We start from the raw sequence: 16,746 nt of genomic DNA, 5'->3' as shown, positions 1-16,746 counted from the left end.
TGCGGTTTCCTCCTGTAAACACTCAGGCTTTGGAATGCGCTCCCTGCCGAATTTCTTAGAGAATGTTATTATCATAGATTTAATATAACGTGTTTATCGAACGTTATTACGAATCTTTAGACAGTAAATCAAATATAAGACTAGCTCATGAATCCCCTTTAGCATATTCGCCTTGGACACCATTTTATTGAACTATGTTTTGAAATCTTGACAATTGATGAAAAGAATCAACTAGCGGACTTTTTGATGAAGCCTCTCTTTAATACTACTTTGCAAATAAATTTGAAAGGAGAGGAAGTTAATCAGAGGCCTTTGTCCAACGACAATAGTGCTAATCTCTATTTGAGCGTTATTTAGCAACCTGTTGAAACAAATTATTTTACTGCTAATACTGTAAATCTGTATTGCATTTTCTGTTCCCTTTATTTTTTGAAGAACATTGCAGTATGAGATTCTTTTATAAAGGGCGTATTAAAATTCCTTTAGGGGCGACGATGTGTACGTGACTTTCCTGGTGTAGCCGGCGTCCGTAGGCTACAGCGACCATTTTTCATCCGCCAGATTGTGTGCTTGTTTGTTATTTTCTTGGTATAAAAAATTTCAGTAGAGTTTTATGAAAACTCTGTACTGAAATTTTTTATTACAATGGATATCTATGCATTGTTATTAATCTCCCATATTACCTCCATAATCACCTCTATTTCAATCGTATTTTAGTTTGAAGGATGGGCAAGTTATGAATGGCAACATGGCTACTCGTGTGTTGCTATTCATAACACGGACGTCAATATATTTTGTAATATTGTTCGTCTCTATAGGCGATGGTTATCACTTTTCATCAGATAGGTTCCATTTTCCAAAAAGCCGATGATTGTCATTCCGGGTTGCATAATAAAGTTATTACTTTACAATTAGTATACATATCATTTAGTTGTATTCAACTAAATGATAAATATACTAATTCATGTTTTTTCTCTCTTGTATTTGATTTGTGACAATTTATATAAAGTTCATAAGAAGGTAAACAACAAAAAAAAAATAACAGAATTGAGTACCTCCTTTTCGGTTGAAAATCATTTGTTCCTACTATATATTAAGACAAATTTAGTAAAACGAAAATTCAAAAAAGACAAATTTTGAGCAATTTTAACGTGACAAATGAACGCATTGTGTTAATATATACAAACCTATGGAGGCTTAATTTTTTTTGTTGTTTTTCAACCGACTTATTTGGGGATGTTCAGTTTCATAGTGGTAGAACTTCCTTAAAAGAGAATTTACACCCGAAAAATATTGTCTAAATTAAGATTTTTTCCTTTTTATAGTTTATGAATAAATTATAAAAAATACAAAGTTATTAATATTTACATTTTCTTTTGTCTTATGAGTATTTATCATCATTTCAGACGTAAACTGTCCACTGTTAAACATTAGCCTCATAAGGGGAGTATTACTTACTAGTGAACCTCCTCGAATTTGTATGGTTTTTAAAAAAAAAAAACACAAAAATACAGCGCATGCTCATCATTATATCAATCGTTAACTGTTCACTGTTGAACATCTCAGTTGGCAGGCCGGTTGGTATCCGCAGTTATGTTTTTGATGATGTTTTAAGAGCATGTTACTAATAATGTAGTTATCTAAAGAGGGGAAAGAATTTTTAAAATTGGTAGAGTTTATGCATTACAAACAAATCTTTCCTTTTTATAGTTTAGTTTGTACCCGCGACCGGCATATGTTGATAGGATAAGTAGTCTTCTTTCTCTATTCTTATTTTGACTATCTATTGTGGCGTAGTAATATACACGTAACTTTGCGTAAATGAGGGTTCGGTTTCGCTCTTGGTTGGGTTAATTTAGTAAATGTACTTTTTTGGCTCGTGTCTGAGTTATGTCCCTGAGTTTACCATTCCATTATCATAATGGAATGGTAAACTCAGGGGAACCTCGCTTGCGTGGAGGAGAAAGGGATTGTTAGAAATGCAGGCTATCAATACTAATGCTAGTAATATACCCTGTCAAGTCAATATCTCGACATGGTCCCCCTGTAAACTATCGTGCTGAATTTCAAGTGTACTCATCACGACACGCTAACTGACCTGCTGTTTGTTCTCACCTATCATTCTTCGCTTTATATAAGCAATTTTTGATGATTGCGGTTTTATCACCAGGGTAAAATAGAAAATTATTAACTATGCAATGGTAACCTCACCTATGCTGTTAGTGCATCAATTGAACCACGATGGTTTCCAAGAAGGACTATGTTGAGTGTGACGACTGATCTCACATTGCTAGTAACGTACCCTACATTGTTAGTAATGCATCTTATATTGCTAGCAATGGATCCCCATTTATTATTATTACTCATGTATAACAATTACCTTTAGAGGTGGTTATTAAACCTAATGGACCTTCCATTAGATGGGTCTTGTGAAATGTCAGTTTAGATACCAATCACTATACAAGTAGGTTGCAATTTTTTTTTTGATGGGTGAAAATGGTATGGTAACCCCGCCTGCGCTAACGGAGCACCAATGAAGGGTGATAGATGAGAATGAAAACAGATCAGTTAGCCCATCATGGTGAATTCATCAGGAATTAACCATGATAGTTTCCAGGGAGAACCGCGTGGAGGTCGACCTGGTTGGGTATATTGCTAGCAATGGGATTCTCAGTCTCCATTACTAACAATCCCTTTCCCCCCAGTAGGTTGCAATTCTACCTGCTTAAGTGGGCTGTCATTGTGAATTAGTTCTTAATAAAAAAAAAGTTTTCTGGTGTTATAAATAATATAATAGCGTAAGAGCATCACAATAATTGTATTTGATTTATTTACTGCCGGGTTCATTTATCCTTTGACCTGCAACGCCTGCATATTTTGTAATTCTATTGTCGTTGTTCCTCTGCCAAGAATCTTGCACGCGCATTATTCTTGTAACTTCCATATTACAAAAAAGGGTTCACTAAACTGTTAATAAACTATTTTGATTTGTCTGACATTTGTAAATGAACTTTTACAACATCAGGTAAATCACATAGAGTCATTTCTGAGTATATTCTACTGCAGCCATAGCACAGGTTTTTGTTAATGTAAGGAAACATTGATAAAGATGTTTGCTCTATTAGACTATTGTCATGAAATTCATTATTATCTTCTCTTTTTTTTGAAGAAACTAGTCTAGAGTAGACAGTTGCTTCAAGAGCAGAAATTTTGGATCCACTATTATTGAAGACATTCTGAAAAAAAATTATTCATTTCATTATAACAATTTTATTTTCATTGATGACTGATTTAATTGATTTATTATTTAATTATCCTGTAAGTATAAAAATTTATTTACTATGTTAACTATAATATGTTTACGTAACAATTTTTGCTATTATATGTATTCCATTCCATACATATATTAGTAAAAATCTGATATTATGTGCATACTAACAACTATAAGTTATAGTAATTGAGTGTAATAATAAGTTATGAAAGTGTGCACCACTGTAGATGAACCACTGAAAATTCAAATATGGGACATATCTCACCTTCATTCATTCATGTCTTCGATTATTATATTAGAATTGATAAAATAATAAGGATTTTTAAAAGAACTAGGTAACTACTTACTTTACAAAGGACACATCTACTATCATATTTGCTATCATCATGAACACCTATTTTGTCTGCAGTCTTACAAACTGATGACACAGTTGATTGAAAATTCTCTTGTAGATCAGTTACAAATGTTGATATTACTGACTGTAAACTATTATCAAGCATATTACAATTATGCACAGGCATTATTTTTTTTATAGAAATGTATTGGTTTAATTCTTCTTTACTAATTTCCTTCATTGGTCTTAATATAGTTACTTCTTTATCTCTTTTATCACAAAAGCCCTAGAAAAATTGAATTGATTAACAATAATCTAAGTTATGAATGTAATATGACATAAATACACTAGTTGAAATTACAATCTATTTAAAAGTATTACTATTACTAAATAAATTCATAATATATTTTAACGATATACATCATCACTTAGACAACAGTTTTTATATCGGACTATATAGTTTTTAGCCATGACCAAACCATACACATGCATATGACCAGGTTAAAAAGTAGCCGATATTTTTATCTTTTTCCTGCTACCTGTTGTTTGGATGTCAAACTTGGATGTTAACTAACAAAATGAAATTAAAAAAAATAAGTACTTGCCAAAAAATAACAGAAATGAGCATTTAAAATATTAGAAAAACCAATAAAATTGCAGTGAAGAAATTCAACATGAAACAAACTTAATAGTTGATCTAATACAATCTGGAAAACTAGAGTGGATATGAACTGGAAATGTTGCATGCCTTAATAACATGTGGATAATAACATACCAAGAGGTAGAAAGTATCAAAAGGAAAGTTAAAGACCTAACTAATGATGAGCTGATGATTAAATTGATAGCATGTTTGAAGGAGCTTAAGGTTATTCAAGATAGAGAGCAGAGGAATATAGAATAATATAGGAGAGAGAGGAAGATAGGTAGAGATCAATATCCTATGGAGGGTCTATATCTTACAACAGTATCGTAAACAACAATAAATATAAACTAATTAAAAATAAAACAATTATTTAATAATTTTAAATACTACATAAAAAAAAATTGTATGCCATTGAGGATAAATAAGGTAATGAATTAACTTTTTATCAGCATTATAAATAACAAATAATTCTATTTTTTAAGAATCAAGTACTCAATTCAATCATATATTTAGATTGATTAGATTTTAAGAATTAATATACTGAGATATGTTGACTACTATTAGCAAATATTTTTAATTTATTAATGCTGGAAGTATCTTACAAGTATAAAATACATTTAATATATATAAAAAAAATTACTTACTATGTCATTTTGAACCTGTGATCCTCGTCCAACTGTTAAGTTTGATAACAAATTAATAGCTAATGTTGTTGTTGTTTCAGCAGTAAAAATAAATTTACAAGATAGCTCTTTAGCACATTTGACATATAAATTTTGCTTTACTTTCAATATAAAATCATTTTGTGCCGTTGGCGGCATACCATTTAGAATCTCATTGAAAGTATTTGATGAAATACTATCAGTTTCTGGCATAGCATTAACATTCTTTATGAGACTAGTACAATCATGAACATATTCTGCTATATGTATGATATATAGATCAAAACCATAATGTTTACATGATTTAATTACTGAGTTTGCTACTTGCACATTATCTTCATTTCCTGGCCCTGAAAATTAAATTTTATTTATAGTTTGTAAAAAACACAAAATACTTATCAATAAAATTGTAAAGTTGAACTAGGCTTGCCTATTATGTGAAGAGCATATGGATTAACTCTAAGTTTTTTATGGCTATCTAATGATATTCCATAATGAACCATATCCATTAAGGTGGTTGATGCTGTTCCGCCCGATAAACACAACAAAATATTTTCATTCTTAGAAAGTATTTTATTTTTGCCAATTACAGAACGAAATTTATGGTTGATGTTATTTAAAAAACAACTATCACAATACAAGTCTTTTTTCCTTAAGACTATTGTCCCAGGAGCTTCACATTTTTTGCATTTTGACATTATGTTCTTGGTATTTACTAAAAGGATATCCAAGTTCTAGGAGCAACGGTTCAAGACACTTATTTATTGCAAAAAAAAAATATTTATTGAAATCTGTTTAAACTAAGAAAACATTCTTAAAACGTGTTCTAAACTTTAAAAAAATTAGGTACAGTTCATAGATTAGAGAAACTAATAGGTACAGCGTCTTATCTGTCACAATTTTGACAGTTTGATGTCAATTCGACGCCAAGTTGGTGAACAGTATATAAATTAACTACTCCATAGATTAAGATTAGTACCTACGGTCCTAGAAGTATATAAATTTGACACAATGCAATTGTTTTACTACAAGGAAATCATATCACATCACCGATAAAATTGCAGTGTTTCTTCTATCTTTGACATTGGTAAAATCAACGGAGTTTTGATGGAGCCATAGTATTTTTTGATATGACGCAGACTGGTCCATAGAAATTTCATTAAAAACGGTTCAGTAGTTTCGTTTTTAAATTGAAATGGTGTTTTTTATTTGTGGATCTAAATCTATTTGTAGGAACTTTGCAAATTTTTGTTCTTCTATCATTTTATAAAAGTAATTGTATTTATAAGCTGTAATATTATTATTATTTCGTAAAGATTTATTTACTAAAGATGATTTTAGGAATAAAATTTGCCAGATATCCGTTTAATTTCTGTTGATAACTATGTGTGCGAGTCAGAGGGAGCATAACAGCGTGTGTTTTGCCGATTCTCGTATCCGAGGTTAAATGCGAATAAATTTATGAGAACTATGAAGAGTTGCCTTAATGGGCAATGGAATGTAATGGGAAGGAAAAAGGATATTTCGTCATTTTGGTAGTATTTACGGATTCATAATTCATTTATACAAAGGAAAGTGTGTAAGCACCACTTTTATTTAGACTTTATTCTTATAATTCCTATTGTAAAATAAAAGGGGACTGAATTTATTGCTATTATTTTTATTATTCAACTGTAACATTTTTTTCACTCTTTGTTAAACTTTGTTGAAGGCAGCAATATCAATGCTTTGAACCTGTAAATAAATATACATACTATTATACTCGATATAAAAAAATTCAAGGTATACTGTGAATATACATAATGTAAATTGGCAAAATCACTTGTATTTAAAACATATATTAACTATATTATTCCAATATCCTAATTTTATTTAGAGAGTATTTATGACTTTTCATTAAGTTCTATTGAAACAGACTGCTATAGTTGGGATTGGGTGTTACAGATGAAATGGTTGAAACTTTTGCTAACATATTGCCACTTTGGTTATTAAAATCATATTTCGAAGAATTCATTAATTTCTAACTTTGTTTTTATTAATAGATTAAGTGTCTTACATAGAACAAGATCAATATATGTATTACTTTGTAGTCAATATATTTTCTTTCAGAAAGCATGTTAAGTATTGGTAGTAGTCAAGTAAAATTTCTAATTACCATGAGTGTAGGATGGCCCTTTTTCATTAAATAAGTAGTTAACATGTTTGTCATTGTACATAGTATAAAATAATTATGTCAAAAAATAATATAACATTACAATATAACAACATTATAAATAGATGGATATTGACCAAGGACTAGTAATTATCACAGCAATTTATTATTACTGGGATATTTATTATATATATAATTGTTAGAATAAATTAAGTATTCAATGGACAATATAACTTACATAATCTTGAATCTTTTCAATTTCCTCAGTGAGCCAATCTACAGAGACCTTATCATCTTCTACAACACAAGAAATTTGGAGCTTGTGTATACCATAGGCCAATGGAACTAGTTTGGCTGCACCCCATAGTAGACCATCTGTGGCAATGTTTCTGACTGCCTTCTCTATTTCTGCCATGTCTGTTTCATCATCCCAGGGCTTTACATCCAAAATTATGTTAGATTTAGCAATTAGTGCAGGTTCTGTAACAAAAAAAGATTTCTATAAAAAATTATAAAGTTATCATAATCAGCGTAACATAAGAATTATTAAATTTCTAGTAAATATCAGGTAAAAAAATAAGAACTAATAATGTTTTCTTTGTAGGCAAGACAAGTAAAAGTAAATTACTTATACTACTGTTATGATATATTACATACTTTTAGCTTTTTTTGCATTATATGCAGCTAGACGTTCCTCTCTTAGTTTTGTAGCCTCAGCACTCTCTTCTTCATCATCAGATCCAAACAGATCTACACCATCATCAGAATCTTGGGATGCTGCAGCTGGTGGTGGTTGAGGCTAGAGATTGACAAATTTATATTAACAGATTACAAATTAGAACACATCTACAAATAAAAGTGTCATTTGTTTTTATACTTACTTTAGCTGCAGAGGTCAATGTGGGTTTTGAACTGTTGTTCACTTCCAATGTTTCAACTCGAGCTTGTAGACTGATCACTAAGTTGCGTAAGTCATCAATAGCTTTTTTAAGGTCACTATTTTCTTTTTCTAGGGACTTCACTTTATTGGTCAATTCTGTGTTTGGAACTCCAGCTAAAGTAGCAACACTATCCATCTAAAACATTATCAGAATTATTAGTATACTATGACAGTGGTAATAATAAATTGAACATTAACTAAGCACATCAATTTATACTCTTGGAAATATCTGTCTACTGTTAATACAGCCAAAACTACAATGTGTGAATTGCAAATAAAAGAAAAAATATTTTACTCACACATTCAAGAGAGTTTTTGATGTGCTGCCTAGCCTTTGCAACTTCATTGGCCAAAGAAGACTGAGTTAATGCAAGTGGTGTAACTCGAACCTACAAAATTATGTATTTTGTTATTATTTTATTACATTAAGTATATATCAACTACTATGATATTGAATCAAAAGAATTTTCACTTTCAGTATTTATATAGGCCCATATAAATTTTGCTTGCTCGGTGGACTCTAGGGTAGTAATTTATACCTTGATATTAATTAATTAATAGATGGAGAATTTTTAAATTTTATGAATGTTTAATTGTTAATTTTACTAGCCTTTGACAGGGACTCGTAATAATTCCGCTCTGCATCATTGTAGATAGTTTTGTCTAACCATACTTTTTCATAAGCCAATGCAGACATTTTCTGAAATAAAAAAATCTTTCAATAATTTGTTTCTAAAGTTTTACATCTATTAGCCTTGGTACAATGTTATAGAAGACACGTATTCATTCCAAAGTACATAATAAAGTTATGAGTCTACAGGCAAACTTTCAAGTGAAATATATAGTACATTGTTTAGTATTTAATTTATTAAAATGAATGCTCTCAAATAAACAAAAATATTCAAAGACTAAGAAATTGAGATTAGAGGTTAGGTGTATGAAGAAAAATTAAAAGAAGAATGTAAAAATTGATAATTTGAATCAAAACTTACGGAATTGAACTTTTTTAGCGTTTTCAAATTAATTGAAACACACAAAGTGTGAAAAAATTACTTGTTGAATATTAAAAAATAAACCGTACTCAAAGAACGGTATTTCGAATAAGAAAGAAAGAGTAAGAGACAATTATGGCATTAGTCCACGATGGCAGGGTTGCTTACACCTAATAATATTTACCTCAAACTACGTGTGTGTGTGTCGAAGTACCTTTAAGAGCATTCATATTTTTAGCTTACCGAAATGTAGCAATGTCACAGTTAAGTGTTAATTTTCAAAACAGTTTAATATTTTTCAAAGTTCTGATTGATTATTTAAAAAGTGCTGTGCTAGTGAACTAAAACGTTAATCATGGTATACGTTGCATATTAATGTATTAAAACTTTGCACGTTCTTCATATTTTTTTCTGGAATTTTTCAGCTACATTTTTAGGCATCATAATCTTAAATTATTGTGATTTAGACTTAATAAGAATAATATAGCATAATGAATGTTTTAGTCCGCAATCAAAAAACTTTAAATAATCAGAAACGTTGAAAATTGTTTCTGTAAATGTGATTAATAATATTAACTTACCGAAATATGGCATATATTTTGGTAAGTTAATATTATTAATCTTTGTTATTGTGTTTCTTAAAATCCTAATTCAATTGTTTTACTCCTAAACTGAGAAACATTTTGAAGTTGGGAACCCTGTACAATACATGTTTCATGACACGTTTGACATAGATTGACACGACGCGACAATGTTGCCATGATCATGACGAAAGGTACTGTTCTTAATATATACATACATATCTGTCACGCCTGTTTCTCATTAGGGTAGGCAGAAACACTGGAACGCCAAATGCTTCGATTTAAGCAGACATCTTTCGTTTCCTTCACAAAAAACAATCTTTTATCTTTATACACGCTTGACGATTACGAGTATTTTGATTTTGGCTCTTGTTACCTATTTGGTTAACATATGTCCGTCAGGGTGGTGCCTACCGACATCTTCATTCATTTTCTTTGGTATCGATATTTTAAACAATCAAGTATCTTGAGACAAATTGTGCTCACTATAGTGCCCAAACTGGTGGCGTCGTGGTGGGCCGACTCGTTAGACTCCTTATAATATGGCTAAACACAACGGTAGCTGGCTCATCTGTCATACTCGTGAACGGGTGCTTTTTAGTAGGAACTGGTCTATTTAAGAATAATGTGATTGATTGTACTTTTTATCAGTATAAAGTTTGTAAGATTTATTTTATCAATTCACTTTCTTTTTTGTAAACTCAACTTTTATGTATTTGAAAAAAAAAACAACTGTTTCTAGCTCGTTCTTCTCAGTTGAAAGAGCATTCCGAATTGGACGGTGAGTCATAAAAAATGACAAAAATGTTTATAATTAAGTATTAGTTAGGTTATAAATATTTTTATTTATTTATATGTATTATTTATAAGTGTAGTAAGCCATGTAGTTCCGACATAGAATAGGCCACTTCTAAAGCCTAACATTTCTAAAGCCTAACTGCTATTGCCAATCTACCTGCCAAGTGTGGCAACTACTGGCAAACATCCCTCAAGGTAGAGACTTATGTTTAGCAGTGGACGGCTAAAAGCTGATATGATGATGATGATTTTTACGGAATCACATCAATCTGTATTTTGATGTCTGCGCGTGTTAGCATAGTGCATTTGATAGGTCATTAATATCGTTAAAAAAAAATATATATATATATATATATATATATATATATATATATATATATATATATATATATATATATATATATATATATATATATATATATATATATATATATATATATATATATATATATATATATAATATATAAATGCTGTTTATCTAACAAAATGCATTTGACCGAGAGATGATATACAGTAAAGCATCTGAGATTTTGTTCCTCTAGTATTTAGTAAGCAATTGTGCTATTAAGACAGGTCATTTTTTGATAGGCAACTCCTTAACAGATTTAGCTGAGACTAACATGATCAAAGCAACAATTTTGACGTCAATGAAAATAACAATATTTAGCAGAGTTACAAAGTCGCCCTAAATGGATGAATGTTAGGAAAAATATATAACTTTGTAATAGTTAAAGATGAGGATACTGCTCCCAGTGTTTGGTTGTTAGGAAGTGTAATTCAGACATACTCTAACCGTGATGATGTTGTCATAAAGTCAGCCTTAATAAAAACCACAAGAGGTACCTTTTTAAGACCTATTAATAAGCTAATCTACTTGACATGACATAGTTATTAATTTTATATAAAACTATTATTTACTTTTCTTTCTTGTGGGAGTCTAATAATTTATTTTAAGTATATATTTGATTTGCAAAATTTTCTCAAACTCTCACATCTTTTTCCTAGGTGGAATATGTTCGAAATGAATCTTTTTAGATAAGTCGATAATTATAGATTTTTAAATGAAAACTGAAAACAAACGATTTATTTAATTTTAAATTTAATAAAATTAACATATAAAAAAAAAACAGCACATTTATAAACAGGTTGGTACAGATTGTTGTTATTTACAGACTTCCTTGTTTCTGCGCAATAATTTTGTAATACTGTGATATCAATCGATATTCAATACCCATAAACAGTACAAAATATTTTCAAGACTAAATACAATTTTTAAAGGTAATAAATATTTAAAAATAAAATAATTTTTTTTATATTTTACATGTTCATATGTATGATAACGCCGCAACTATCTGTAGATTTTCAAAAACAATTGAAGATTTTTAAATATTCCTGATTTGTTATTTTAAAAGTGTTCTGCTAGCCAAGTAAAACCTTGATCATAGAATATGTTGCCTCTAATTTAAATATTAGCTGGAATTTGAATTATGGTTAAATAGAAAAAAAAAATATCTTATTCAGATATTAAAGATAGTAGGTACTTCTAACATATCTATTGCTGCTTACAAAAGTTAACGATATCATTTAGATATTTATAATTTTAAACCCTAATAATAGTAATAAGAAAGTAGAAATTGGTTCGAATTGTTATTATGGAATAATTGATAAGGAAAACTAAAAGTAGCAGATAAAGCCACGAGTTGAGGTTATAGTTAAATCAGTCTGGTAGGTATCTTTAGGGCGGGCTTAATTTAAAAGTGTTTCGTAAAATGGTACCATATCTACCCATATCCATAATGTATTACACACCTGTTTGTGTGGCTTTCACCGGTCATTTAAACAATTCTTGGAAGTTAAATAAGCATGCGCGCTCTTGAGCCGCTCGCTACAATGTCCGAGATTCGTATTAAGATTGTCTATAACTGAAATAGTAATGCAATGGATGAGTTCATGCACTCCTACAATGGTTATAAAATATTTGAGTGCTGTTCATGATATAAATTACATTAATGCAAATCTGTATATAAGTATGTAGATCTGTATATCTGCATTTTGCATGAAACACATGACAATTATGATCGGATATCATGGAAAGAGAGATTATACAGTCTCCGAATTGGTGAGCATGCATGAGATACTAACCAATTTCACATGGATGAAATGAAGCAAGATCAGTGATTACCATATATGTCCTGTGTACTTTTCTTAACTTTTGTTTAGGTCTTTAGGTCACTTTAGTGCAAACTGATGAAACTTTAGAGTTGATGATTACTTTAATTATCACAGGAACATAGGTAACACTTATTTGGCTGTGGTCATCATAAGGCGTAATAATTTCGTTAATCAATGGAAAGTTAAAAAATGAAATTACATTAAAAGATTAAAGGGCACAGAACAATATTCTAGAATAGAATAAGAACTAATATTAGCCGGTAGAAAAATTTTAAAGGTACAAGACATAAATAATATACATTTATTCGATTACGAATAAATGTATATTATTTATGTCTTCTATTAAGAAGGAAACATTATTTTAGTATGATGTGTAATGTTGAGAAAAGTATTTTTGCCGACATTAAGTAGGAATTGGGGAAGTACGGGGAAAAAAATGAGCATCCTTTGGCTTAATTTAAAAATTAGATTAAAGTGTGCTAGAATTAATTACAAGGGTCTAAAACAATTTTTTACAGAAAGTATCTAAATAAATAAACTCAATATTTAATATAAGTCTTACACATGCACTTTTTTGAGTTTCAAAAATATCTTTGGAAAGGAAAGTTAAGAGTATCTTGAATATACATGAATAAGGTTTTTTTTTAATTTATGTTTTTTTTTACGAAACTTAGAATGGCAATCAAGTTGAGGGCCCACTTGATGGAAACTGGTAACCGTCGCCTATAGATATGAGAAGTATCATAGACATAACTGAGTATACTGTTTCGCCCATGATAGCCCCCATGCGTTGCTATTCCTGAGGACTCATATGTTATTTTATTATACCTTGTAAATTCACTGCCATATCCCACCCTTTAAACCGAAACACAGCCATGCAAACAGAACTGCTTCACGGTAGAAACATGAATAGGACAGAGGTGTACAAACAAACGAGTCTTGTACAATGTCTCCCTCTATTTTACGTTTTTTGTCCATAATATTAAACTTGTGTTTGCTGTAGCGAGTAATTTATTTTCTATAATAAATAAATGAAAAGTGGTTTTTGCTTACATATATGAAAATTATAAGGGACATCATAGAGTACATGCTGCCTGTAGTAACCTATACGCGTTGCGTTGAGAATTAAAATATTATGTACTTGTAGTTTGTAATTGCACTGCTATATCTCACTACAAATTGAACCACAGCCATGCAAGCACAAATACTTTGTGGCAAAACAAGAGCGGGATAGCGATTTCTACGTATACAATTTTTTTAAAGCCATTCTCTGATTTAGGTTGTTTAAATTTTGAGCTTGTTAGTTACCAGTTACCACCAAGCAGTTTAATTATACTCATTTACTGCTTGTCAACGAGTGCAGTGACTAAAGAAAACCATTAAAATTGGGACCTAGTTTATAAGTGAATCATAGCGCTCACTTGAATTCAGGATTTTGATAGCGTACTACTAATCCTATTTATTTATAAAGTTTCGGATAAATCGATGAGATCGATTTGTATGAATTGATGTATTTAAGACTATTTTCCAAGTTAAGGAGGGGGGGGGGACTGACCCTTTGAAAAGGCGCATGTGTTAAAATTTTATTTAATTTCAGGAGGTTTAGGAAACATGGAACGCTAAATACTTTGCTTAGAATAGACCTCTTTCGCTTCCTCCACATTCATAAATAACGTCTATTTTTTCACAAATTTATATTTGTTACTTTAATAACCGACTTTAAAAACTAGATTGCTATGTAAGAAACAATTTGAACGAAAGAGAGTATTTAGAACTATTTAGTTAGCGGCAAAACAAATTAACTTCTTTAAATATCTATCTATAACAGAGTTTTTGAGAAGAATATATACATTTCCAGTTAGTACAGCAGATGTGGTCTGCTTAGCATTAGCTTAGGATGTTTTAGAGGGAATGTTTTAGACAATAGGTACTTACAAGTATTTTAGAGTACATATATGATAGCATGGTGATAAAAGCGTAAGCGACTTTATATCTATTTTTTAATACCTACTATTTTAAATATTGTTTTTAATATAAAAAAATACTACGTAGGCATAGAGTACAATCCTTAATGGAGTAGTTAGAGTTACTTGTTGATTATTACCATTGGGAATATAGTACTCGACATGTTCATATTTTGTTCAGCATATTAGAATCAAACGTTGCAGAGGATTTTACGAGATACATATATCATTAGTTAGTTTTCTTATTGCGAGATATATCAGTCTTGTTATATCATATTGGATAGTTAGTCTTTTGACAACATAACGTGGTAAACATTGCTAGCTAAATACATACCAACGTGGCAGGATGTTTCTAAGGTATTTGCTCAGATTAATTTAGTTTCTTTATGATGTATATTATCACCACCAAAACGTTATTTAGAAATTTAAATAAAACATAAAAATAAATAGAATAAAAAATAAATGAGTAACTTATTGTATAATGCTGATAGCACGTTTATGACATTGGTTGAAAATGATCAGTTTGTAATATAATTTAAACTGCTTTTAACATACCTTATTAGACGCTAAATAAATTGATAGCTATATGTATTTTCAATGGATAATACCCATGCTTTGCGTTGCGACAGTTACATTTTCATCCTATTAATATTAATATATAACGAAGGATGGATGGATGTTTTACTACATGATGACTCTTTTATACAAAAATATGATGATATTTAGGACACTCGTAGGTTATATCTTAGCACATTGGATACTTTATATATTGATTCACGTGGCTGAAGCCGCGGCATAAACCTAGTATATTTGTAAATTTGTGAATTAAATGTCATCAGCAAACGTAGATTCGCACAAAAATATCAACTCGCATGTGACCGGTTTTTAGGATTCCGTGCCTAAAGTGCCTAGGATAAAGGAACTCTTATGGTGTGAATTTGTTCGTTCAATCGTACGTCCGTTTTGAAATAGTTTTACATAGCATTGGTATCAAAATTGACCTATTAGCCCAATAAGGGTATTATATGGGGGTGTCATTTGCATATTTCAAAACTGATTTTTATTTATTTTTATGATGCGTAGTTTTTTCGTTATGATTGGAAGAGTAAGCAAAACAAACCATTTCCCCTTCTTTATCTCCGATGTATCTGAAGCGAAAAATCTGAAATAATTACGATAAAAAAATATAATGACGTTTTTAACTAGGACTTTTTTTTGATAATATTGAGAAATCATCAAAAAACCTCTAAAACAAAGCTATGCGGTACAGTTTTTAACCACAATTATTACCCAAAATGAGATACTACGAATTCTAATATTAATAACAATAATTATTAGATGTCCATTTTGTATAAAAATGATTTTATCTCATACTTATATATTTATGTATGGAACCTAGTCGTTTGAGTTCAACTCATATTTGACCGGTTTTTTTTAATCGATACTAGCTTTGTGTAATTTTAGATTTTTTTTTTGTTACTATCATATTGACTTGTATCGGTTATGGAAAATATTATAAAAATGTACAAATGTTCTCATATCGATCATGGAGTTTGAAACGCTACAGTATCTCAATTCGGCAAAAAATATAGATCCCACGTATATTATTTGCTGTATATATGGAGGTCTGTTCAAATAGTCATTACACCGGCTTGTAGAATGGCGACCAGAAGACTGGCATATATCTTGGTCAACACATTTTTATCGCTATTTAGAGTAATGCGGTAGCTTTCTAGGTACCCAAGCAATCAGCAGTAACCTTAAAGAAATTTTTTAGCTTTAAAACATATTGTTATACATTGACTATCACAAGTATGGTTATGTTGTGTATGTTGCGAAAGAACAGCGTCTTCTGTAGCAGTTGGAAAGGATCTCTTTTTGCTGGCCGTGATGAATGCCATGGTTAACAGAGAAAGGGCCTGTAAGGTTGTTGTTGTTGTATTTAGTCAGTTTTGGGTGTGCAAAAAAAGCAGCAGAAAGGATCGGAAGACGCTAACAGCCAAGAGGAGGTGAGTGGTATTAAATATGGCATAGATACATTGGGGTATGGACTACTAGTTTAAAAACTTTGGGGAATTTAAAGACTTCAAACTAGTAGCACATTTTGTTTCCCTTTTGTTAATAATGAGGAATCTAGTCTCCATTGCTAATAATAAATATAGCTTGTCCGATTGATATCAGACTAACGATGAGGGTAAACGTCAACGGTAATTTAAATAAGGGGTTATAGGTAAGGA

General features: G+C 30.4%; 2 protein-coding genes across 3 annotated transcripts; both read right to left on the bottom strand.

Annotated features, from left to right (window-relative positions):
• Positions 1 to 2,769: 2,769 nt before the first annotated feature.
• On the bottom strand, positions 2,770 to 5,785 carry LOC113518169 (cytoplasmic tRNA 2-thiolation protein 2). The gene is made up of 4 exons (XM_026902952.3): positions 5,341 to 5,785; positions 4,893 to 5,260; positions 3,619 to 3,891; positions 2,770 to 3,236 (listed from the first exon to the last, which is right to left on the bottom strand). The coding sequence occupies exons 1-4, from the start codon at positions 5,606 to 5,608 to the stop codon at positions 2,979 to 2,981; spliced, it is 1,167 nt and encodes a 388-aa protein (XP_026758753.1). The 5' UTR covers positions 5,609 to 5,785; the 3' UTR covers positions 2,770 to 2,978.
• Positions 5,786 to 6,554: 769 nt separating this feature from the next.
• LOC113518121 (probable elongation factor 1-delta) lies at positions 6,555 to 9,152 on the bottom strand. Of its 2 annotated transcripts, XM_026902890.3 has the most exons (7): positions 8,995 to 9,152; positions 8,613 to 8,702; positions 8,302 to 8,391; positions 7,944 to 8,138; positions 7,720 to 7,861; positions 7,301 to 7,542; positions 6,555 to 6,644 (listed from the first exon to the last, which is right to left on the bottom strand). In XM_026902890.3, the coding sequence occupies exons 2-7, from the start codon at positions 8,697 to 8,699 to the stop codon at positions 6,606 to 6,608; spliced, it is 795 nt and encodes a 264-aa protein (XP_026758691.2). In that variant the 5' UTR covers positions 8,700 to 8,702; positions 8,995 to 9,152; the 3' UTR covers positions 6,555 to 6,605. The 2 variants fall into 2 exon arrangements, with proteins under 2 accessions (XP_026758691.2, XP_026758692.2); XM_026902891.3 differs by lacking the exon at positions 8,302 to 8,391.
• Between the last annotated feature and the right edge of the window lie 7,594 nt (positions 9,153 to 16,746).

Source organism: Galleria mellonella, unplaced genomic scaffold (genome assembly GCF_026898425.1).
Source record: "Galleria mellonella isolate WM207_F2 unplaced genomic scaffold, CSIRO_AGI_GalMel_v1 utg132, whole genome shotgun sequence".
In the NCBI taxonomy this organism is placed as follows: Eukaryota; Metazoa; Arthropoda; class Insecta; order Lepidoptera; family Pyralidae; genus Galleria; species Galleria mellonella.
The sequence above is the reverse complement of the archived record's forward strand: the minus strand, read 5'-3'. Positions and strand labels throughout refer to the sequence as shown.

What these genes read in the sequence shown, in the direction of transcription:
- LOC113518169 (XM_026902952.3), bottom strand. Translation starts at nt 5,608, where the DNA reads ATGTCAAAATGCAAAAAATGTGAAGCTCCTGGGACAATAGTCTTAAGG. An exon ending in CACAGGTTCAAAATGACATA is followed by an intron (nt 3,892 to 4,892) that starts GTAAGTAATTTT and finishes CAATTTTTCTAG; the next exon opens with GGCTTTTGTGATAAAAGAGA. An exon ending in GTAGATGTGTCCTTTGTAAA is followed by an intron (nt 3,237 to 3,618) that starts GTAAGTAGTTAC and finishes ATTTTTTTTCAG; the next exon opens with AATGTCTTCAATAATAGTGG.
- LOC113518121 (XM_026902890.3), bottom strand. Translation starts at nt 8,699, where the DNA reads ATGTCTGCATTGGCTTATGAAAAAGTATGGTTAGACAAAACTATCTAC. An exon ending in ATTACGAGTCCCTGTCAAAG is followed by an intron (nt 8,392 to 8,612) that starts GCTAGTAAAATT and finishes ATAATTTTGTAG; the next exon opens with GTTCGAGTTACACCACTTGC. An exon ending in TAATGCAAAAAAAGCTAAAA is followed by an intron (nt 7,543 to 7,719) that starts GTATGTAATATA and finishes TTTTTGTTACAG; the next exon opens with AACCTGCACTAATTGCTAAA.